Here is a 26,079-nt window from a genome sequence, read left to right as displayed (position 1 = left end):
GATACACTGTCATCTTCTTGAGTTCTGCTTTGCATATGGAAATGCTTGTTTTCTGGATTTTTATTTTAGAATTTTAAAATTATGAATATTAAAAATAAAAGTAAAGACTTACAATGAGGAAGCAAGCTGCAAAAACCATAGCTTTCATTGTGATGTTGAGGTCTAAAGGAAAAGTGATATCATAGTTGTCTGCATCTGTTACCGATACTTGGAGAAATCCAGGCCACTGCCTACAAATACTTCCAATACTACTTCCATCCAATGATTTAATCTGGAAAGTGACAAATGTGACTTTAATGGTTTCCTTAAAAGTATTTAGTGCTGGAATAATCAGAAATCCAATGAATTCATTCAGAGACAGAAAATTCACTATGGAACCTGCTTGTAGTGGTACTTTTTAAAAGGTTATCTTTTACCACTGATTTAAATGATATTATTTCAAATAAAGACACTTTAATATTCAAATAACAAAAGAAGTCATATAATTTGTCATATATTCATATATTTACCAGTTAGTTATAAATACGAGTATTTTAGTTAATCTAAAAGTAGATAGTTCATTTTATAAAATCTAGAAGGAACAAAACACAGGACAGGTGTACTTTTAATGAAATAAATCTCTAGAATGAGATTTACTTAATTTTTTTTTTGGTCTTGAATAACTCTAGCAGCCTGAGAAGCCTATGGACACCTCAGAATAATTTTTAAATTCATGCCACTTAATACAGAAAATTCTAAATGAAGCCAGTTACATGAAATAAAGATATATTTTTTCTACCAAAGTTTCCAAGACCCTAAAATCACAGTGAGCCTCAGATTAAATATCTGTGATGAAGCAGTGGCCTCTAAAGTTGTTTTCACTTCACTATAAGCAAAAATGTTAATGCATTTTTATTTATTTTTATTTATTCATTTATTAATTCACTTACCAATCTATATATTTATGTGTGTATATGTACACACATGCACATATGCATATGTGTATGTGTGCATATATGTATGTATACATATAATATAATATATATAATTCATCTATTGATCCATTCATTTATTTAGATAGCTAGGTTTCACAGTGAATGGATCACTGAGTTTAGAGTCATTAAGACCCAAGTCCCAATCTGGCCCAAGACACTTGTTGTGTGACACTGGGAAAGTCTATTAACCAGTGTTTGTCTTAAATTTCATCTATAAAATGGAGATAATAATAGCATCTACCTCTCAAAGTTGCCATGAGAATAAAATGAGGTAATAATTGTAAATTGCTTAAACAATGCCTGTAATGTGTATTAGACTATTATTATTATTATTATAGTTGCTATTGTCATTATTTTAAAATAATATTAATGTTATATAGTTTATAAAACATTAAAATGTAAATAAAACAAATGATAAAGGTTAAATGGGCATGATTTAAAATAATTATCAATTTATAATAAATAAAACCATTTTGCTCCAAAAATCTTATTTATTAGTTAATTATATTTTATTAATAATAGTAGTAACCTGGTATTTGATAAAATATAGATCTAATCTACTGAAATAAGAAATTATTAGTTGGTAAAAATTCTGTGACAGCTGGAAAGTAGTTTGGCAGAAACTAGGTATAGATTAAGATATTATACCATTCATTAGATAAGATAAAATGGATGTATTATCTTGACATAAAAGGAAACCACATCAGCAAATTAGAAAAATAGGAAACATATTTCCTATCAGATTATGAATTGGAGAGGAATTGATAAGCAAATAAGAGATGGAGAGCATTGTAAGATGGGAAAGAGATAATTTGAGCATATTAAAATAAAAAGTTTTGATACACATAAAACAAATGTTGTTAAGACTAGAAAGAAAGCAGAAATTGGAGAAAAATTTCAAAGTCTCTCAGATCTCTCCTATCAAATATATATGAAGAACTTTGTCAAATTTCTGAGAATTAGAATCATACTGCAATTGATAAAGGGGCAAAATATATCAAAATCAGTTTTCAGGTGTAGCCATCACAGTCATATATAAATACATAAAAAATGCTCCAATTCACTACTAATTAGGTAAAAGCAAATCAAAACAAATCTGAGATATCATTTCATACCCATCAGATTGGTTAAAGTGATAAATGATAAAATGGATCCTTTTTGGAGGGGATGTGGCAAAGTGATGACACTAATATATACTATATATGGAGAAATATCCACAACCTCAGATATGGAGATGGTACTATCTTATATTTCTCCATATAACCTTAATTCTGACTTTTTATTTATCCAACTTAATTCTTATTCTTACTTCTTATTTCTTCTTTACTTTCTGCTATCAGAGTGGTATCATCTGCATATCTGAGGTTGTGGATATTTCTCTAGAAGCCTTAATTCTGTCTTTGACTTATCCAACCTAACTTTTTGCACGATGTAATCTACACATTAAATAAGGTGACAATATATAGCCTTATCATATGCCTTTTCCATTTTTTTAACCAATCAGTTGTTCCATATATGGTTTTACCTGCTGCTGTTTGATCTGCAAACAAGTTCCTCAGGAGACAAGTACAATGATCAGATACTCCCATCTCTCTGAAGACTTTTCACATTTTGTTGTGATGCCCAGAGTCAAAAGCTTTAGTGTGGTCAATGCAATAAAAGTAATTTTTAAAATTCTGCATAAAGCAGTGAATACTGGCAATTTGTTATCTAGCTCCTCTGCCTCTTAAAAAACCCATTCTGATTACAAAGATACACCCAGCCAAATGGAAGAAGATTCTCAGGAGCAACAGTATATCATGACACCCATTTTCATTATCACCTACCTATCTGTCCTGTGATCCTCCTCTTCTTTTTATTAAAACTTAAAATTCCAACCCTGGGACCCTAGGCTCTGATAGGTTCATTTTTGCTATAGCTTTCCTGGAAACAGTTCAACATGTCATTTCCAAGTTTTTTTCTAAATGATGCTCCCATGTTCATACTCTAACCCCACGAACTTTCCAACCCTCATGCTCTTTCTGTCATTTTTTCTCTATTACTCCTAGAACACAGAAACTGCCTTGATAGCTTGTATTTATGAAGAGTGCCTAGCACAGTGCTTTGTATATAGTAAGTGCTTAATAAATGCCTTTTCATTTATTTCTTTGTTCATTCATTCTAAGAAGTTATATCTTGCTTATCTCTCTAACTTACCTGATAAAAAGTGTCTGAGCCACAGTTAGCAGGTGCGCATGGGCCAACCATGTCCAGCACATGTTCTTTCTTCTCATTTTCAATGCTGAAATTTGCCTTGCAGCAGCCCCAGTGTTGTGTAATATAGCCGAGAGCTACACCAGGAGGAGCCTGAACCTCAAGCTACAAACAAAAATGAGAGGTGGGGTTAAGCTCCAGAAAAACAGCTGAATCTTCATCTTCAGAGCATTCTTGAATCATATGGGTTCAGTGAATATGGCCAAGGATAATTTTAAAGGGACATTCGAAAGATGGTATGCCTTGTAGAATAATTTGGACTTATTACATATAATTTTCTGAGTAATTTAAAAGATGGTTTACTAGCCTCTTTAAATTCATATATATTTGCAGTGCAATTTGGGGATAAGCAAAGGACATCCCCAATTTAAGGAAAAAACAAGTGTAAGTTTCTTACTAAAAGCATTTTGGTTCTTAGGGGAAAGTCTACACACTATTTCCATGGCAAACAAAATGAAGCCCAAAGTTTGTCCTGATTTCACCAAAAAAAAAAAAAAGAACAGGGAAGGCCAGAAAGGGAGTCTTTGATATAATAGTTTTCTATTTTAACTATTTATTCCCTTTAACTAGGTGCATCTATTGATCAAGTTGTTTCTATGCTACTTGGGTAGAAACATAATAAGAGCCTAGGACAAAGTTCTGATCATCCAGACCTAGTTACAGTTCTAAGAAGGATCTCCTATAACCTTTCAGGTGTTCTGAATAAGCAGATCTTTTCTTAAAATGGGAAAATCAAGCACAAAGCAGTAGCATCACATGAAGATCCATCAGGTGGTGAAAGAGAATGCCACATGCAGTGTTCATGTAAACTCTTATGGGACCTCAAATGTAATTCAGGAAATAATAAATATCTATTTAATTGCAATAATTCTTTTGGCGGGTAACAATAATTGTGCATGAATTATCAAGTCTTTTCGGTACTAAATGACATCCTTTGAAGTTGTTTTGGTTGATATTTTCTGGTTCAACAATTTATTTACCAGTCTGCTATAGCACTAATGTCTCACAAAATGTCCATCTACTTATTTATTTTTCTGAGCAAGAAATTAACAATGAATAAATGTCAATAAAAATGTCAATAAATGGCTCAGTGGCTTCTCTCTGCTCATGAAAGTTAAATCTCTAGACTTAAAGATAAGAAATGGATTAGGGATCCTCCTAACTTCTGTCTACTTTTTCCCCTATCATTTTGCTGCAACCCCAGAAAAATGTAATTATACAACCATAGAAGAGAAGCATTTCTTTAATATTGAAATAAGTCCATAGAGTGTCCACAATGAATTATACTGTCATAATTACAAGAAAAGAGCTTACAGCACTATCCAGTCTGATACTCATTTTACAGCTGAAATAAAACTAAGGCATCTGTAAGCTAAATGAATTGCCCAAGATCACAATATAGGTGGGTTATTTTCTTTTTTAAAAAATTACATTGTTCTCACCAAGGCTAGAAGTACAGGAACTACTTATGAACTTGATTGGCACAAAAGTTTTGATCTGTCCCATTTCTGACCTACTTTGGTTTACAATTCCTTTGGTCCCTGCTCTTGGGAGCTCATCTTATTGATGCTGAACTTAGAGCCAGCTCCTAATCAGCATAACCCATTGAAGCTCAAAACTCCTCAGCTCAAGAGGTCCCCTCAACTTTTCTCTAACTAGTCACTGGGAATCAAGGTGTGCGGGAAAATGACTTCTTAAAAAATACTTGAGGGATATGGTTGCTGGCCAACTTATTCTAGCTAGTAGATAATACTGTCTAGTGTCCTTAATTCTCTTTTATGCCTGAGACTGAATCTCTTAGACCTTCCTCATTTGATTCTCAAATAGCACAGTCCAAGAAGGAAAGAAATGCCCTTCCAATGAAGTAATTAACCTGGTGTAGCCCACTCTTACTGTGAATCTTCAACCTACTGACTGGTGGTCAGGGTACATAAACCTACATGAGAAATTTCTCTCTGGTTTTTGGTAAGGGTGGGAGAACTTAGTTTCCCAAGACCATATCATCAAACATAAAAAAGGGCATAGAACCTGAGGCACTAACCTCTTGCATGGCACAAGAGCAACAAAAACAGCAACAGGTACACCTAAAGGGCCTCTGCATTCTCATGATTTCTCGTCCCATACAGTCAACAACTCGAAGGACAAAGGGACGCAATTCTTTATAAGCATTCCTGGTGACATCGTCAGTGTCCTCAAGCACCATGTATATCATCTGACCCATACTGTTTTTTACTTCATATCTGTTGTTACTCTCAAATCGTGTCATCACTGGAAAATAAAACAAGAAATACTTATTTAGTTAAGATTAATTAGTTGTAGCATAAATTTTAAAAAGAATCCAAAACAAGGTATCAGAGTCTAGAATACTGGGCTTAAGTCCTCCCTCTGACACAAACTGCCTTTGCAAATCTGGGCAAATCATTTAAAATCTCACTGGCTCAAGCCACTCTCTAGGACTCTATATTACAGAAGATCCCCATTCTCCATTGGTAGAGAACCCTCATTAGATGTCTCCTATGACCAAAAAAAATCACATTTATGGAAAATTATAGAAAAACATAAAAGAAACTTGTTTATTATATATATACCTTCCATTTTAGAATTAATACAATATTATGTATTGGTTCCAAGACAGAAGAGCAATAAGCTCATGTAATGAATAACAGTCTTAAGGAGAACAATGCATCCTGTCATGGTATTGATCTATTGGATACAATCTGCACTGTTTTCAGAGGATTTAGGAGTATTCATAAGATACATGAAAACATACACAATGTGATGTCACTTCTGCTAGTTTCCAGGGAAATAGTATACAAATATGTCCTAGGTTCAGCCCTGGGTCATTCAGGTATATTCAGTGTATTATGGATCCTTTACTAGGGTGCTCTGTGCTTGGGGACTCTATCAATTCCTCCCTTTTTATTTTAAAAAGAAAACAAGGTAAATGAGTGTATAATTTGTGTGAATTGTGTAAGGCTAGAAAGCTAAACTCTCCTTTGCTTAAATTCTATTTGCTTAGAAATGGAACTTTAAAGTTTCATTTTTTTATCAGGGCTTTGGGTTACTAGTTTATTTTTATGCTTTCTTTTAATTTTTTAAATTTTATTTCCAAATTACATGTCAATACAGTTTTTAATTATAATTTTCTGACAATTTACAATCCATGTTCTCGTTCTCCCTTCTATTCCTCTTCTCCCCAAGATGGCAGGCAATATGATACAAGTTATATATGTGTAATTTTATATATTTCCACGTTCATCATGTTGTGAAAGAAGACAAATATCTCTTATACTAGAGAAAAATTCATGGGGGAAATAAAGTGAAGAATGGTATGTTTCAATCTACATTCAGTTCTCTTCATTTCTTTCAATGGCAGTGGAAAACCATTTTCATTGAGTCATTTAGAGTTGACTTGAATCCTTGCATTTTGATGATAGCTGAGGGCAGATGGGTAATTCAGTGGATTAAGAGCCAGACCCAGAAATCAGGGATCCTCTATTCAAATCTGGCCTTAGATACTTCCTAGCTGTGTGACCCTGGGCAAATTAATTAACCCCCATTTTATAGTCCTTACCATTCTTCTGCCTTGGAACCAATATACAGTATTAATTCCAAGACAGAATGTAACGGTTTAAGAAAAATAAACAGTTAAGTCATTTACAGTTAACTATCATACATGATTATTTTTATTATGTACAACATTCTCCTGGTTTTGCTCACTTTGGATAAGTCTTTCCAGGGTTTTTGTGGTCAACCTGCTTGTCATTTCTTATGGCACAATAGTATTCCATCACAATCATATACCACAACTTTTTTGGCCATTCCCCAATTTGTGGATATCCCTTCAGTCTGAAGTTTTTTGCTATTACAAAAAGAACCACCATAAATATTTTGTACAAGTAGGTCCTTTCCCCTTATCTTCGATCTCTTTGGGATATAGTCCTAGTAGTGGTATTGCTAGGAGAAAGGGAATGCATAGTTGTAGGTAATAATTCCAAATTGTTCTCCAGAATGGTTATATTAGCTCATAGTTTCACCAAAAGTGTATTGGGTCCCAATTTTTGTACATCATCTCCAACCATTTATTATTTTCCTTTTTTCTCACATTAGCCAGTCTGATATGTGTGAGGTGGCACTTCAAAATTGTTTTAATTTGCATTTTTCTAATTATACTAAATGCTTTTCTTTTTAAAGAAAATAGCATATAACAGAGGACCTCATTTTGACATGAAATCATCTTTTTAGATGTCTGAAATTTTGTATTTATTTATGATTATTAAGTTCATGGCATAAGAAACTGTTAAAAAATAAAAAGATATGTTTGTCCAATTTTATTTTACCATGTGACTGTCCAACTTTATATCACTTAAATCTAAATTATGCATCAATCAAAATATATCACTGTGATATCATTTTGGCCTTCTTTTAGTACAAAGGACAACAACCATATAACTGAAATCTTATGAAAAGTAAAACCACTCTAGGACGCTTTACATTAATGTTTGGTGGTGAGGTAAAACAGACTAGTGATTTAATTCATAAGGAGATATTTTCAACCAATGGCAATGGGAAACAATAGATTAGCAGTTCATCTGGAATTAATAGTTTTCAAGATTTTCCTGGAGCATTGAATGATGAAATGATTAACCCAGGGTCACACAGCTAGTATGTAAATCTTGCAAAGGCAAGATTTAAACCTAGGTATTAATGAGTCTAAGATCAATTCTATATCTATTATAACATGTGGACTTTCATTTAAGAAGCTTAACAGCCATATAATACAAGATCATTTCTTCCATGTAGTAGACATTTCAAAACCATTTTTTTTTCCAGGAAGCTTCAAGTCACATTTAGAGGCATTCCACTTAACAAATGGAAGGACCAAATACCAGAGTAAGGGAAGACAGTGATGGAAGAAGTCTGAATGATGTGAAATAAATATTGGGGTTGGAGGGACTAGAGAAGGGAATTCTCATCAAATGGTCTCAAGTTTTAATTAACAATAGAATTTTACTCTATTTCAAATCCAGATCCTTCTTCAGTGATATTTTTCATTATCTCAGGCAAGAAGCAACTATCATCAAGGAGAAAGAAAAATAGTTCTCAGCCAATTTTAGAAAAAGTTTTGCAAAGTCATGCTCCATTTTTTTGGGTATGATCAAAATTACTACTGAAAGAAAACTGACTAAAGAGGAAAGCGATCTCACTCAGGACCCTAATAAATGACCAGAAAGGTATTATGAAGAAAGAAAAACTATTATTGATAATTATTCTAAACTAATTTTTAGCTATTCTTATTCTGTTCTATCATCTAATTCCATTTCTATTATAAGAAAAGCTCATTTCTGCATATAAGAGTTCCTATCCTACTTCTTGCTTCTGCTGATTAGCTATGGGACCTAGAACAAGTATATTTACCTCCTTGATACAGAGTCCTCAAATGTAAAGTAAGAATATTGAATGAAATGTTATTTAAGCCAATAATATCTTAGAAAGCTGCAGGTAGAGATATCAAGAAATAACTGGCTCATTTAATCTACTCTTTTCAAATCAGTTGTAGTTCTGTATTTTATTAATAACTAATGATAATGAAGCACTTCATTCCCTTTCTCTTTTTTTCCAAGAGACATGCCACTGTAGATGATTCTCCTCCTTTCTCTAAGATATTTACAAATATCAGTACAATGTAGGATCCAGACCAAGAGTATAATAATATTGTTAAACAAAATCTGACATTTCGGGCCAAGAATTCCCTCTTATGACTCATCTTGTATCACTCAAACATCTCCTACTATTTTCTCCTTTTTCATTCTCCTTCTCCTAGCCAAAGTCAATCCCTCTACCTCCTCTTAACTTTTACCTATTGCCTACAAAAGGAACAATGTCTCCTCATCTAAAAACAAACAAAAATTAAAACAAACCAACAAACCTAAAACAACCCCTTCACTTAATCCTGCCATCCTTGCTAGCTATAATCTTATATTTCTTTTCCCTTCCATGGCTAAATTCCTTGAGAAAGTCATTTGAATTAGGTGGTTCCTCTTGTTCTCTTTTCACTTTCTCCTAAATCCTCTGGAGTTTGCCTTCCAACCTCATAATTGAAGTGGTACTACTCTCTCCACAGCAACCAGTGATCTCTTAAATGCCAAACCTAAAGATCTTTTCTCACTTCTCCTCCTTCTTGACTTCCATAGACTTTGACCCTGTTGATCACCTCTGGATACTCTCTCCTTTCTGGATTTTCCTGACAATGTTTTCTCTTCATACTGCTCCTAGCCATATGACCACTCTGTCAGTCTTTTATGGTTCTTCATCCATGCAATGCCAACTAACTATATGTATCAGTCAAGCTATGAAGTCTTTTCTCTTCCCTTCCCATCTGTGATCTCATCAGCTCCCAGGAGTCCAATTATCATCTTAATGAAGATCTACATATCCAATCCTAACTATTTTCCTAATCATAAATCACTCAATGTTTCTTTCACATCTTAAACTGGACATCCCATAGGTATCACAAACTCAGAAATTATCAAAAAGTTATTACTTTCCTCCAAAATCCTTCTTCTTTCAGACTTCACTATTACTCTACCACCATTCTTATAGGCACTCTGGTTCACAATGTGAAAGTCCTCCTTGCTTCCTTATTCTTGTTCATACCCTATATAGAGTCCTTCACTGACTTTTATTGCTTGTACCTCAAACAACATCTCCTATATGCCTTCTATCTACTGGCACAGCCACAATTTTACTTCAGATACTCATCACTTCTACTATACTATCCTTATCACTATTCTCCCTGCCTTAAGTTCCTTTCTGTTCCTATCAATTCTTCATTCAGATACCAAGGTATTTTTTTCCTTTTATTTCCCAAGGTGATTTTTATAAATCAGACTATTTTAGCTACCATCTTCAGTAATCTTCAGTAATTTCCTATTATAAACAGGATCAAATGGAAAACCCTCTGTTTAACATTTAATCCTCTTGATAAACTGATCCCTTTCTACCTTTCCTATTTTTATAATCCTTTCTTATGCCAAGATTCTATGATTCTAGTGCAATGCCCTGTATCTAAATCTTTGAATATGATACTCCCTTCTTATAATATCTCCATAATAATCTCAGTAGTAGTAGCAGTTTACTATGTTATTTCATTTGATCTTCCCAACAACCCTATGGAGTAGATAATATTATTATGCTCACTTTTCACTTGAAGGAACTTAGGCAAACAGAGGCTAAATGACTTGCCTGGGGTCATATAGCTAGAATGACTGAATTTGAACTTAAATTTTTCCTAACTCCAGGTCCAGTGTCCTACTTACTGTAACACTTAGCTGCCTCCATGCCTGAAATATTCTGCCCTCTGTAATTATTAAAATGGTTGAGGTTGTAAACTGTAGTGAGTAAAATAGTTGAAGATATAAATTGTGATAGATATAAGAGTAGGTGAGTAAATTGTGACTGCAGAAAATATGTTTCACTACAGTGTCATGGTTTTAAATCAAATATAAGGTGGTCGCCAGGGAAATATTCCCAATTATGAATATATCCAAGTCAACTGGGTTTTATAGAGAATTTAATTAATAATACAATGAGGAATTAAAGAAAGAGAGAAAGAGTAAGAAAGGAATAAGTATGAAGGGCCTTAAGCCAACATGGCCTAGACCTGAGTCTTAAGAGAGAGAGATCAGTCAGTCAGTCTTTTATCACTCACCACAAGGTCTGTCTAAGCAAAGATTCTAGTGACAGAGTCTCCTCAGAGAGAGTTCCAGCCAGAGTCCTCCTCAAAGAGCCTTCCAGCCAGAGACTGTTTCAAAGGGCCTCTCTCAAGAGCCTCTAGAGGGACAGAGTCCCCTCAGAGGAGCTCCAACGAGACCTCCTTAGAGATTGTCCTCCAAGAGCTTCCCTTCTCCAGAGCCTCTCTCAAGAACTTCTCCAAAAGGATTTCCCAAAAGGATTCTGCTTTTTCTTATATAGGGGGTTTTCTCCTATGTCACCTCCCTTAAGTTCTTCCATCTACCAATCACAGTAGATGTTTTCCAAGGGACAGCCCATCTGAATTCACTGCTGGGTCAACTAATCTCTTTAGTAAGTTTGAACCAGAAAAATTTCTGAATAAGTTTTCACCTCTTTGCTCCTGGCAAGTTTACAAGTTGTCTGACCTTTAATGGGTACTTAGCACCCCATTGTATTAATTCTAAAAACAGGCATGGCTTAAAGAACTTTTTGCCTCATTATAGTAGTAGTGGTAGTCTCTCGGTGATGGAGAATGAGGATTGCCTTTGTGCAGTTTCATCTACGGTGTACCCTCCTGTGGCTTTGGAGTCCAAAGGCTGAGGCGCACAGTTTGTGGCACATGGGGCCTGGGACACCAGTGGTTACGGGAGGTCCGGTTGTGGCCTGGTGTCGGCGTTCACGCGCAGCGGCAAGACGTCGACGTCGCTCATCTTCAAAGGTGGTGGCGGCATGGTGAATGTGGGTTCGCCAGCTGCTTCTGTCAGAGGCAGCGAGTTCTAGCTGCTTTGGTGTCATGCCAGCCCACTTCAAGTTGGACTTTAGCTGATCCTTGAATCTTTTCTTTGGTCGGCCTTGTTTCCTGAGTCCAGCTGACAGCTCACCATAGAATACCTGTCTTGGTATTTGCTGTGGTTCCATGCGGATGACGTGTCCAGACCATCGTAGCTGGGTTTGGAGGACCAGGACTTCGATGCTGGTGGAGTTGGCTCTGTCGAGGACTTCCTGATTGGTGATTCGGTCCTGCCATCTGATCCTCATGATTGACCGGAGGGAGCGTTGGTGGAATTGCTCCAGCTGTTTCATGTGCTTCCGGTACAGTGTCCATGTCTCACAACCGTACAGGAGCGAGCTGAGGACCGCTGCGTTGTACACTTTGAGCTTCGTCGCAGTGCTTACACCGCTGTGTTGGAGGACTTTGCAGTGCAGCCGCCCGAGTGCTGGCTGGCCTTTTGGATCCTGGCATTGATCTCATGGTCTAGGGACCCGTCGTTGGCGATGGTGCTGCCCAGGTACTTGAAAGTTTTGACGTTAGAAAGCTGCGTGCCGTCGATTGTAATGCATGGCTGGTTCGTTGGCCTCCCTGGTGCAGGTTGGAACAGCACCTCTGTTTTGCTGAGGCTGATAGTCAGGCCAGTTTTGTTGTGGTGGAGAACCTGTCCACAATGGCTTGGAGATGATTTTCTCATTATAAGTATGGGTTAAAATACTTTCATTGTTTAGCAAGGAGTTCTCTCCCCCAAAGCAGTCCCAAGTACAGGTGGAGCAGAGGTCCTCCCATTTCTGATCCAAGTAGAGTTCTCACTGTCAATATGGGGAATGTTCCCAGTAGGGAATTGTTCCAATGGAGAATTCCCCAATGTGGAAATTTTTAACTTTCATTAGTCTGAGAAATTTCAAGATTCACACCTCTAACCTCCGTATTTTATTTTCTCTGACTTGATTTCAGACTCATTTCAAGTCCCACCTTCCCAGAAGGTCTTTCCCAATCTCTCTCATTGTTGGTGCCTTCCCCTTTGAATTTACTTTCCATCTACTATGTAGATATCTTCTGTCTAGGTAGTGATTAACATGCCATCTCTCCCATTACAATGTAAAGGTCTTAAGGATAAGAGTAATTTTTTCCATTTCTTTTTATCTCCAGTATTTAGAACAGTGTTTTACACATAATAAGCATTTAACAAATGCTTAATATTTGTAAAGTGCTTAACAGAGTTCCTGGAACAGAGTAGGTACTATATAAATGTTTATTCCATTCCCATTCTATTGTTGACTGATTAACAAAATATACTTACATTCCAGAGCTTCAACCTGCTGGTAAACCATTATTTTGTCTAGCTGTTGGGATAAAACAAAGTGTTATTAAAATGAATAAAACAGAATCAAAAATCAAATTCAAATGAAAAAATATTTTTTTATGTAGACAAGGGCAACTTCACTCTGAGGAAAGAGAATAAACAGATAGAGATAGCTAGTATAAATAAAGAATATCTTTTTTCTGAGTATTTCCACTGAATTGCAATTGTAGGTATGAGATTATATTAAATTGGTTTGAGACTTTACATATATTGACTGAAATACCTCAACCTAAATAGCAAAGTAGTCAGGGGTATGAGTAATTAAATATTTTATCATATTATCCCCAAATATTTCATTAGCATGATCTTTGATACTGACTTACATAATTAGATTTGTTTTAAATTTCCATGTATTTATGCCTAGTCACATTTATACAGTCAGGAGAGGCTTATCAACAGGCAAGAATGAAAGAATTCCCTTTTGCTCTATCTCTGTGAGTGTCTTATAGACACAGTAATTATGTACATGAAAACAGGGGACAGAACCTTTCCTTTCATGGCAAGAATGAAACATTAAAATGTAAATCTCCCAAGGGATTCACTTTAAATTCACATTTTAAATTCACAATTAGGTATAAATGATTGATTCCAGAATACCAGATCCTTTCTTGAAGCCAGGTTTTGGTAGGTGAGAGGAGAAAAAGAGGGAGTTGAATGGAAAAGTCCAAATGTGAGAAAGAAAAAAAAAAGAGGAAGGAAAGACAGAATACACTTTCATACGTCAATTGTTTCCTGAGGGCAGGGATCAATTTTAATATATACTCATCATCACCTAAAGAAGCAAGAGCACAGAGTCTGACCTATAGCAGAGAGGCAATAGGTACATATTACATGAATGAATATAAACAAATGTAGCAAATGAAAAATCACTTGTTTCATTCCTCATTTCCCTCTCCTACCCAATGTGGACATCCCCAGAGTCTCTATTTTCATGCCTTTGTTTCTCTGTCTCTAGTGTCTCACTCTCCTGGCTTTGGCACTGCTGAAATTGTCTGCTCAAACTTCATCCCTCATCCTGATTCATACTCTAGGCTATTAAGTCCATCTATCTATGGCTATGACCTTGTTGGCTCTCTAATTGAGTATTCTTTGGTCACTGCTAGGATGGGGAATGGAGAGAATGGAGAGAGACAAAGAGAAGAGAGAGAGGGGGAAAGGGGGGGAGGGAGGGAGGGAGGGAGGGAGAGAGAGAGAGAGAGAGAGAGAGAGAGAGAGAGAGAGAGAGAGAGAGAGAGAGAGAGAGAGAGAGAGAGAGAGAGAGAGAGAGAGAGAGAGAGAAAAGGTATGGAGGAAGATAGAAGAAGGGAGACCAGGAATTCTTTCCTAGAGTAGGACAGGTTTCAGTAGTTTAGGCTAGAAGAAAATCTAGAGGCAGAGGAAAATAAAGAGAGCACCTCATATATGGAGGATAACCAGAGAAAAATATAAGTTTTCACCTTTCCCCTGTCCCCTCTCTCTTGTAATTAATTTCACCAAGCCCTAACATTGCTTTCCATGGAAAGGTCTTAATAACATTGAAAAACAAGGTACATATTTATATTTGTCTAGTGTGTGCATAATTAATACATCTTAGAGTTACTGAACTAAAGATTAAGTGATTTAACCACCTGAGATAGGTATTCCAAACCAGGTGGGCAGTTTGGGAGCGGAGGTGGTCCTGGCATCCATGATATCTGGGGAGGTTGATTTGGATTCACATTGACGCCAGGCTGATACACAATTGGTTGGCCACCGCCTTGATGATACATAGGGAAGCCAACTGGCTGATTTGGTCCTACATAGCCACCAGGTCCTTGCGCTGGATAGCCTGTAGCAGGATAGCCCCCTGGTGCAGGAGGTCCTGAGTTTGGAAGAGATAGAGTTTAAAAAAAAAGAATTAATTATTTTGAAGATGAACACTAAGCCATAGTATGACACAAGTTATTATTACAGTTTTGGAAAGAATATAGAGTAACATATCTCCTACTTTCCTTAACGGTGAGACCATGTCTAACATAATGTTATGCACATACTAATTGCTCAGTCATTGCTAATTGAATTCATTAATTTGCAAATATATGTATTTTAGATTTATTCAATTTTGAAAAAAACAAATATGTAGAAACAGGTGTAGCAGGGAAAAAAAAGCCTTTGGGTTTGGAATCAAAGAACTTTAGTTCAAATCCTGCCTCTGCCATTTTCATAACCTGTTTGGTCTTGGGAAAGTCACTTACACACTCTGAACTTTAGTGTTCTCACCTACATAATGAGAAGAGCTGGATTTGATATTCTCTATGGTTTTATTCCAACTCTAATATTCTTCAAAAAAAGAGAGAGAGAAAACTTCATTTTCTATCTTATTAACAATTCTCAGACAGTAGGGCAAGGGCTAGGCAATTGAGTTTAAGTGACTTACCCAGGGTGCCTGAGGTGAGATTGGAACTCAGGTCCACACTACTCTTGGCCTGGTATTCTATCCCCTGTGTTACCTAGCTCCCCAACCCTAGGCTATAGGATTCTATGAAAGACCCAATTGGGAAAAGAATACTTTTGTCATATCCCAGTTGCAAAAAGTTGTCCAACTACTTATGTTGTTATATTTAAACTAAGAGTAAGCATTCTGGAACAAATGGCTACAAACTTAAAGGATACTCAAGATTTAAAGGGAATATTTATCTTGAATTTAAAAGTATGGTTCTTTGTAGAGTTGTTGTGTTGGTTGGTTTTGCTTTCTTCCTATCTTTGTTAGAAGCAGAGATTTAATGCTGGTGGGGTATACTACAAAACAACTATGAAGTGATAAACAAAAAGTTTCCAGAATTTTTTCTCAAAAAATTCCTTAAATTCTGAGATTAGACTACTTTAATCGAGTTAAGAATAATGTACCCTGATCTATTTCTGCTTGGTTACAAACAAAACAAAACTCCGTACTCCAGAAAAAAAAGTACTAAGACATCATTGCTTTTTAGGAGTTGCCAATGAGCTGATGTCTTATATACTCTCTATATAGACAATATTAGATTATATAGTTTCTCTATGAATATTCATAGCTGCATATCACAGGGAACTTGTGAGAAAAGGTTTTTGTAAACCTTAAAGAGCTATGCAATTATGGGTTATTACATGAATATCTGCAGAAATATACATAATTATGCGTACAATATGTAACTACATTGACAAAAATCAGTCTGAAACCTTCAGGTGGTCATTCTTAGACACTATATATATATATATATATATACATATATATATATATGTGTGTATGTATATTATGTATATATTTTTTTGTCACTATACAATAGGGATGACAAAGAGATTAATATCATGAAACAAGCAATTCAGAGGGCCCCTTTCTCTTTCAGGTATTACTAAATTTTAATAAAGTATTTTTACTACTCATTTGCTACTATTTTAATTTTATTAAATAATTAGTAATATTCCCCCCTTTAAACATGCTACTAATACAGTTTTTCATTCCTAAGTGTAATTTTGAAAATATTTTGGGGGAAAAATTTGGTGGAAACATACCTGATGATCTAGGTCTAGAATTAAAATCAATGGAAAATATAATTAAGATTTACATAAATTCATTCCACTGATTTTCAGAGAGAAAGTATATTAAAAAAGAGGTCATATTTGGAATCACAAATAAATACCAGGTACTTGTGCCACTAGTTGGAGAGCATAGTGATTTTTTTTCTCCCATATGAAATCTCAGTGTTAGAAATTCACTAGACAATAAAACTATGGGTTTTTTATAACAATTTTTTTAAAAGTTTGGAGACTAATCCAGCTATTTCTTTTTAAAGAAAAGCTTTATTTAAAGCTTTTCTTTAAAAGAAAAATTATTTTAAATAAAAAAATTATCAACTGGTAACTTTAATTTAAGACCAATTGGCAGTTTCTTTATTGGATTTTTAAAGCTTAATTTTATATAAACAAAATATGACAGATGAAGTTCAGAAATTCATTCAAAAAAAGAAAATAAATCTGAAAATGAGAATCTCAGGAGCAACAGCTCCATCTGCTGATATGCACATTACTTTATATATTAATATAACTGTCTGAATGTCATAAACAACTATAGTTCAAAATTTGAGAAGGAAATGAATGCCCCACCCTATACTGCTTCATGGCTAATCTAACCATCCCAGCTGTTTTCATGCATTTCCTTCTTTTCTGCTTCTGCCAAATAGAATGTATATTATTATTATTATTAAAGAATAGCAATAATGTTCATTTATAATGTTTTAAGTTTTACAAAATATATTCTCACACAACCCTGTGAATTTGTCACATAACTATCTATCCCTATTTTGCATAATAAGAAATTGAGTCTCTGAGAAACTAAATAATTGGTCATATAGTTCAAAAATATCGGAAGAAAAACAATTCAAATCTAGATTTCCTGCTCCCAGGTCAGAGTCCTTTTTCCTTTATCAAAGAGAACAGCTGAAATATCAGTTACACTAATGGATTGTAATCTAGAAGTGTAGGAGTAAAGTGGAGACGGGAGAGTAGAGCTAGCAGATCTCCGATGAGTATTCTCTTAGCTGAGTATAACTTGATATGGCAAGTACTTGAGGGTAAAACCTGCAAGTAGCCTGGGAATTAGGGTTATGCTGACTATTGCTTGAACACCACATAAGGGCACTGTGGATAGAGTGTCAAGTATGGAGTCAGTAAGGAGTTCAAATCCTGAGCTGAAATCCAGCCTCAGACACTTACTAGCCGTGTGACTCTAAGCCTTAGTTTCCTCATCTGTAAAATGAGCTGGAGAAGAGTGACAAAACATCTTCCTGACTCCAAGCCTGGTGTTACATCCATGGTGACACCTAGGTGCCCCAAGGGTAACCATGTTCATTCTTTCATTCCTCTCTGGGTCCCACTTTTGACTCCCTAGAATTCTTTCTTCACCATAACTCTGCCTGCACTGGTCACCCCACCCTGCCCTAACCCTGAATTTCATGCAGCTTTTTAAAAAATGTATTGTCTTCTCAAATTAAAATATAAGTTCCTCAATGGTGGAGACTGTCTTTCTTCTGCTTGTATCCCTCACCATTTAGCACAGTACCTGGCAAACGTTCATTGCTTTCTAAATACTTACTGATCTGTTGACTTAAATTATCCTGGCTATCATACATCTGAAGGAAAGATTTCTTTTCTCCACCCAATGCTTTCTCATTCATCATCACTGATTTTGTTTGTGCAAAGGTTTTTTTTTTTAATTTTTATGAAATTCATTTTTATCTTTGATGATCTCCTCTGTCTGCTTTGGTTAAGAGTTCTCCCCATAAGCATATTTATGAAATGAAAAACAATAATAATAACTAACATTTATATAGAACTTTAAGTTTTTTACAGTGCTTTTATACATATTATCTCATTTGGTCCTCATAAAAACCCTGAGGAATAGCTGCTGTTAAAATCCTTGTTTTATAGATGAAGGAAGTGAAGGAAGACAGTGTTTAAATGATTTAAAAAGAATCACAAAGCTATTAATTGTCTGAGACTAGGTTCATACTTGGGTTTTCCCAATTCCAGTTTTAGCACTCTTTCCATTATATTACATGCCTCCTTTGAGGTACCTCCTTCTGTTTTCTACTCTTTATATTAATGCTCGATCGTTTATGTTGTGACATATTGTGTAATATAGTGGCCTAATTCTCATTTTGCCAATTTGATTTTGAATTTTCCCAACAACTCTTATCAAACAGGAAGTCCTTCTTCCAGAAATTTTTGTTCTTTAAATAATATACATTAAAAAGGATATTATTCCCAGACCAGAGCAGTTCATTAACCATGGTCATCATGACAATGACAAAAGTATTTTAAGGAGATAGATCTCCTTACAACCTTTTCCATGGACTCTAAAAATGAGCCAAAAGAAGAAAAAAATTACCTTTCAGAAAACTAAACGTACCTGGTTGATAATGAGAAGCATAGGAAGGAGGGGCTTCTGGTTTTGGATTGGTTGAGTTTTTCGTTTCATCTGTAGGTGCAGTAGGACCTGTGGGGGCTAGAGAAAACCACAATTGTAAAAGAGAATGTCATTCTAACCTCAAGGCATTTGAGGATATTTTGGTCTAATATTAAGTCTAGAAAAAATAATCTATACAAATCATACTGTCTTTTTTTTTAACTAAGAATTGTGTCATGGAATAGAATCTAAAATAAACTACTTATTTTAAAATGCTGTTTTCAAATACAAAAAGAGAGACAGAGAATTGAACAGTTCTATGAATTGTATCAACATAGCAAAGTTGTATTTTGGCTAGGCTGGCAAGAAATTGTTCTTTGTTACAAATAGTTAAGAGTTTATATTCTATTGTATTCAAATTAATCTCTTCCAAATTCTGACAATCATTTTGTTATGCTTTTTATGAACATCAAGGAAACAGATAAAATGCAGAGCTATAACTAAGATTGGGGCAGTTGGTACTTTGTCTTAAAGTGCCAAAATTTAGAACAAACCCACAATATTTAGCTTCTTTCTGCAACCTAGAAACAACTGAGCAAAGGGCCTAATCAGGAAGAATCGCTCATTAAAATAGGAAGCTACTAGAAGGAAGATTTCCTTTTCAAGATTCCTCCCATTCTCCCCAACCAAAGTATCTCAGGTACAAAAATGGCTAATTATATCCCAGAAAACATTCTATTGATGCAAATACTTTAATATTTCAAGGACATGTGCTTTCATCTTTATCAGAGTTTTCCTCCACTGACAGAGATTTTAATCTGTCCACAGTTTAACAGACACCCAGCATAAGCTATTGTTGAAAGGAAAAAAACAAACATCAATTGGTGGCTACCATCTAAATGGGAAACTTTCCAAACTGAGTTTGTCCAATCTAATCTAACACAACAAATATTTATTTTAAAACACCTACTAAGTAAAAGACACCAGGGATACTACAAAAACTGATGAGAGCCAATTCAAATGTAACAGCAAAGCAATATCAATATTACTTTCATTCATAGAAACAAACACGTTTGAAATTGCATTTGTGTGTATATATGTATATGCTATATACATATATCTATTCACTTTGTTTTGATGTTTTGTCCTTACATTATAAACATTTCCAGATTATATACATTCCATGAAAGCTCTTGTAGTAAAGTAAAACAATTAAGGAAAACTAACAATAGCGTGATTCAAATCTGAAAAGGCATGCACTTCAGCACTCACTGACTCACCTTGCATTTTTATGAGTTATAGCCAATTCTGAAAAAGAAAAACGAAAAGGTTTTATTTAGCACCCCGAAAAACACTCCTTTAAAGGTCATAAAACAAATCATAATTTTTTACCTTCCAATGTAAAAATAAACCTCAGCATGACCAATGAAAATCCATACCCATCAATCCAGTGTTTGTTTCTATAAAAGGTAAACACAAATGATCCCTTGAATGGGATACCAGAATCACTTGGGCTAGGTCAAATTCTCTGTACTTTTTTAATCAGGGAGCCAAGTTCAAATTCTGGGTCACTTTTGTTTGTTTGTTTTTTTAATATATTTTATTTGATCATTTCCAAGCATTATTCGTTAAAGACATAGATCATTTTCTTTTCCTCCCCCCCACCCCCCATAGCCGACGCGTAAGTCCACTGGGCATTAGATGTTTTCTTGATTTGAACCCATTGCTTTGTTGATAGTATTTGCATTAGAGTGTTCATTTAGAGTCTCTCCTCTGTCATGTCCCCTCAACCTCTGTATTCAGGCAGTTGCTTTTCCTCGGTGTTTCCACTCCCATAGTTTATCCTTTGCTTATGAATGGTGTTTTTTTCTCCTGGATCCCTGCAAGTTGTTCAGGGACATTACACCGCCACTAATGGAGAAGTCCATTACTTTCGATTATACCACAGTGTATTAGTCTCTGTGTACAATGTTCTCCTGGTTCTGCTCCTACTTTTGTTTGTTTTTAATAACAACAGTTCTATGTTCATAGTCACCAGCATCCTCCTGGAATTTGAAGGTCTAAGCCAGTCGTGAAGTTGCCTGATTCAATTCCAAGTTAGCCAAAATAGTCCAGTAAATGTGGTCCCCCTTCAGTGAGGAGACTTCTCAGATACCTTCATAAATATTCTGGTCACTACTGATCATTGGAATTAGTATAAAATTAATTATATTTAAACAAACAATAATAAATATGTATTATATATATATATGGACATATATTCATATAGTAAGAATTGCTAAATTAGAATATTAGTCCTATATATTAGCCTATCTCAATCATTTAACAATAATTAATAATTAGCCTACATATTAGAATTATATTAGTCTGGGGGCAGCTCGGTAGCTCAGTGGATTGAGAGCTAGCCCTAGAGATGGGAGGTCCTAGGTTCAAATTTGGCCTCAGACACTTCCCAGCTGTGTGACCCTGGGCAAGTCACTTGACCCCCATTGCCCAGCCCTTACCACTCTTCTGCCTTGGAGCCAATACACAGTATTGACTCCAAGATGTAAGGTAAGGGTTTAAAAAAAAGAATTATATTAGTCCTCAAATGAATATTACATCACCATTAAATTTAGCAACATTGATCACTTTATTTATTTGCTTTCCTCACAACTGTAATTTCATTGCTATTATGAATGCCTGGTGAGGAAATGTCCTTCACTAATGCTAATGTAGACTAGCAACTGGAGAAGTCAATATTAATTGATTTGCCCATGATGGTAAAATCAACATCTGTCAGAAACTGCCTTAGAACCCCAAATTTCCTAACTTTAAGGCTGGTCCTCTGTCCACTATGCCTATCCAATGCAAACTAATTTAACAAACGCCAAATATTAACTAATGAATATTATAAGAACATATGGCAAGGATCCCAAAGAGCTCGCTCCTCTCTGTCTCTGTCTCTGTCTCTGTCCCTCTCTCTCTGTCTCTCTCTCTGTCTCTGTCTGTCTGTCTGTCTGTCTCTCTCTCTCTCTCTCTCTCACACACACACACACACACAGAGCCAGGAAGTATCTGACCAATATTCCTAGGAATTCTTCTCACTGAGATGAAATAGTTTCACAATCGAATGCTTTTATTTGTAACATTCATAGACATAAATAGTATTATAGTGACAGGTGCCATAGTGGGAAATCACTATAATGAAGAGAACCTGGCTCAAATTCTATCTCTGATACTACATGTGTGCTTTTAAGCACATGATTTGCCATCCCTGAGCCTTCATTTTCTCCCTTGTAAGATGAAATTATGGAACTAGCTGACTTCTGAGGATCCTTCCAGCTCTGATACATAATATTAAGATTTATATTAAAATACATTTTACAAAATGTAGATAACAGTTCAGTTATTCCAAATACTAAATAAAGGTCAAAAACAACACAAGAACATTCTAGAACATTTCAAATACTATAGTCATGGGTTAAATGGGGTAGACCTGAAATGAAGCCATAAGCTAACAAGTTAATAGTTCAGTCCTTTAATAATAATAAAAAACAACTAATGATTAATATAATACTTTAAATATTTGCCAATGCCTTTCCTCACAATTACCCTTTAAGACAATTCAAGAAAATAAGTCAATCCTTCCAAGACTAGCATTCTCATTTGCAAAATGAGAATGAAAGAATCTGAGATCATGGGCTATATCTCTGATGTTATAAAACTGGGATTCTAAGAGAGGCTTTCCTTTGGATATCAACTTCAGTGTCCCTTCCACTACAATGCCTTTTGTCAGAGACTACACATTAACTGATCCTCTCATCAATCACATTTTCTATAACTTAAAAGGCAACAATGACTCATTTTAATATGCAAAATTTAAAATTTACAAAATGTTTTTTCTCACAATAAACATTTAAGATAGTTACAGATATATCCATTTTTACAATGATATAACTGATGATTGTCCAGAGGGGATAAGTGGTTTGTCCATGAACAAAAAATTAAGTGAAGCTATAAAATTTAAGGTCAGTTACCAAGTTTAATTTGAACATTCTTTTTCACTACATCACAATGCCTTTCTTGCAAAAAAAAAAAGTGCAAAGATTTTTATTTGCGAGTATGTTCCACTCTCTCCTTTTTCATTATCTCCTATCATAGACCCCTCAATTATTCAGTATTATTAATGATGCATATTTAAGCAAAAAGGTCTATAGCCTGAATTATCTTCATAAGATATAAAGGCTTTTATTGGGCAAGAAAGGAAAATCTGGAGGACTTCTGGTCAAGTTGGCGGCTTAGAGAGAGCTAAAGTTCAGATCTCTGGAAACCCTTCCTAACCAATCTCAAACTGTATGCTCCTAGGACACCGAAATTCAAAACAAACAACAGGATAGATCCCGGGAACCCTCCTCCTGGACCTGGATCAAAAGGTACGGCCCCCCAAAAGCCAGAACCTGAAATCACACCAATCTAAGGGGTAGGCAGAAGGAAGGTCCCAGGACCCATCCCCCCCCCAACCCAGAGCGCTGAGTCCGAGGCAGCAGTGGGAACCTAAGAGCCAGCAAAAGGATGTCAGGGCCGGCTATTCTGAAGGCCACATTCAGAAAACAACCTGAGCCAGTAGTGGGGGCACCCAGACAGCAGGGAAACAGAGAGAGACAGAGGGGAGCCTGTAGCCCCCTGGCTGGATCCTTCTTTCCAAGTCTCAGGGAAGGTTCCTGCATTAAGACACACTCAGTCCAACCCAGCTGAAGTTAATCCTATCAGGAGCCCTCAGAGCTCCGAGAAGAGCCTTGGCAACTTCCCCCTCAGAGTGCAGGCCCTTCTGGCCCACAAAGGCTCTGAGATACGTTGCAGACAGTGCCAAGCCAGGCTCAGAGTGTGGAAGTAAGGCAACGAAGAAGCATCGGCAGGGAACTGAGAGCAGTAACACCCGCGAAAGGACAATTCGCCTGGGGCTAAAGCCTCTGAACACCAGACAGAGATAAGAAAAGCTTGACCTCCCCACTCAGATAGAGATGGCAAACAGCACAGAAAAGCCCCAAAATTCCAAGAAAAACAAGAAGAAGGGGGTGACTTTGGACACATTTTATGGAGCAAAAATACAAAATACAGAGGAGATAGAAGAGGAAACATAAGCAAATGCCCCGAAACCTTCCAAAGGAAACAGAAACTCTCCACAAACCCATGAAGAATTTGAATCGGGAATGATCAAAAAGATGGAAGCCTTCTGGGAGGAAAAGTGGGAAATAATACAAAAGAAATTCACGCATCTACAAAACCAGTTTGACCAAACTGAAAAGGAAAACCAGGCTTTAAAGGTCAGAATCAGCCAACTGGAAGACAACAAGCATGTAAAAGAGCAAGAATTAATAAAGCAAAGCCAAAAGACCAAGAAATTAGAAGAGAGCATAAAATATCTCACCAACAAGGTCATAGACTTGGAAAATAGAGAGAGAAGAGACAATTTAAGAATAATTGGAATACCAGAAAATCCAGAAATAAACAGCAAACTCGACATCATAATACAAGATATAATCAAAGAAAATTGCCCAGAGATTCTTGAACAAGGGGGTAATAGAGGCAATGAAAGAGTTCACAGAACACCCTCTACACTAAATTCCCAAAAGACAACTCCCAGGAATGTAATTGCCAAATTCCAAAGCATTCAAGCAAAAGAAAAAATCTTACAAGAAGCCAGAAAAAGACAATTTAGATATAAAGGGATGCCAATCAGGGTCACACAAGACCTTGCAAGTTCCACTCTGAATGACCGTAAGGCATGGAACATGATTTTCAGAAAGGCAAGAGAGCTGTCCCTTCAACCAAGAATCAGCTATCCATCAAACCTGACTATATACTTCCAAGGGAAAGTATGGGCATTAAACAAAATAGAAGATTTCCAAGTTTTTGCAAAGAAAAGTCCAGAGTTCTGTGGAAAGTTCGATATCGAAAAACAAAGAGCATGGAATACCTGAAAAGGCAAATATGAAGGAAAGGGAAAAGGAGAAAAATGTTATCTTTTTTTTATTCAAACTCTCTTCTAAAAGGACTATATTTATATCAATCTATGTATATTAATATGTGAGGAAAATGTAATGTGTAAATGTGGGGAAAAGAAAGACCAAATAGAATAATCTTTCTCACACAAAGATTCACACGGGAAGGGGAGGGGAAGAAAACTGCTATAAGAAGGAGAGGAAGAGAGTTTTAACTTAAACATTACTCTCAGGGAAATCAACTCTGAGAGGGAAGAACATCCAGATCCATTGGGATCTTGAATTCTATCTTACCCAACAAGGGTAGGGAGAAGGGAAAACCAAAGGGGGGGGAGAGGGAACATAAAAAAAGGGAGGGAAGAAGAGGGTTGGGGGAGAGAACAAAAAGGGAGGGGCTAGAAAGGGAAATATATCAAGGGAGGGGACAAGGTGGACCAATTTAAAGTAAATTACTGGACTAAAAGGTAGAGCCGAGGAAGAAAAGGTTAGAACCAGGGAAGGATATCAAAATGCCAGGGAGTCCACAAATGACAGTCATAACTTTGAACGTGAATGGGATGAACTCACCCATAAAACGTACACGAATAGCAGAATGGATTAGAATCTAAAACCCTACCATATGTTGTCTTCAAGAAACACACATGAGGCGGGTAGACACCCAAAAGGTCAGAATTAAAGGATGGAGTAAGACCTTCTGGACACAACTGACAGAAAGAAGGCAGGAGTTGCAATCATGATATCTGATAAAGCCAAAGCAAAAACAGACCTGATTAAAAGGGATAGGGAAGGAAAATATATTTTGTTAAAAGAGACTTTAGATAATGAGGAAATATCACTAATCAACATATATGCACCAAATAATATAGCACCCAAATTTCTAATGGAGAAACTAGGAGTATAGAAAGGAAGAAATAGACAGTAAAACCATATTAGTGGGAGACTTGAACCAACCATTATCAAATTTAGATAAATCAAATAAAAAAATAAATAAGAAATAGGTAAAAGAAGTGAATGAAATCTTAGAAAAATTAGAATTAATAGACATATGGAGAAAAATAAATAGGGACAAAAAGGAATACACCTTCTTCTCAGCACCACAT

General features: G+C 35.8%; 1 protein-coding gene across 7 annotated transcripts in view; it reads right to left on the bottom strand.

Moving 5' to 3' along the window:
* PLSCR4 (phospholipid scramblase 4) overlaps nucleotides 1-26,079 on the bottom strand; it is a 64,395-nt gene that overhangs the window by 6,753 nt on the left and 31,563 nt on the right. For all 7 annotated transcript variants that reach the window (XM_007502078.3, XM_007502077.3, XM_007502083.3 and 4 more), the window contains 7 exons: nucleotides 20,276-20,303; nucleotides 18,999-19,094; nucleotides 14,704-14,936; nucleotides 13,034-13,076; nucleotides 5,269-5,495; nucleotides 3,171-3,332; nucleotides 113-271 (listed from right to left, as the gene is read on the bottom strand). In XM_007502078.3, the coding sequence (XP_007502140.1) occupies nucleotides 113-271; nucleotides 3,171-3,332; nucleotides 5,269-5,495; nucleotides 13,034-13,076; nucleotides 14,704-14,936; nucleotides 18,999-19,094; nucleotides 20,276-20,282 (927 nt within the window). In that variant the 5' untranslated portion in view covers nucleotides 20,283-20,303. The remainder of the gene's footprint in view (nucleotides 1-112; nucleotides 272-3,170; nucleotides 3,333-5,268; nucleotides 5,496-13,033; nucleotides 13,077-14,703; nucleotides 14,937-18,998; nucleotides 19,095-20,275; nucleotides 20,304-26,079) is intronic.

The sequence above is a fragment of the Monodelphis domestica genome, chromosome 8 (genome assembly GCF_027887165.1).
Source record: "Monodelphis domestica isolate mMonDom1 chromosome 8, mMonDom1.pri, whole genome shotgun sequence".
Lineage (NCBI taxonomy): Eukaryota > Metazoa > Chordata > Mammalia > Didelphimorphia > Didelphidae > Monodelphis > Monodelphis domestica.
The sequence above is the reverse complement of the archived record's forward strand: the minus strand, read 5'-3'. Positions and strand labels throughout refer to the sequence as shown.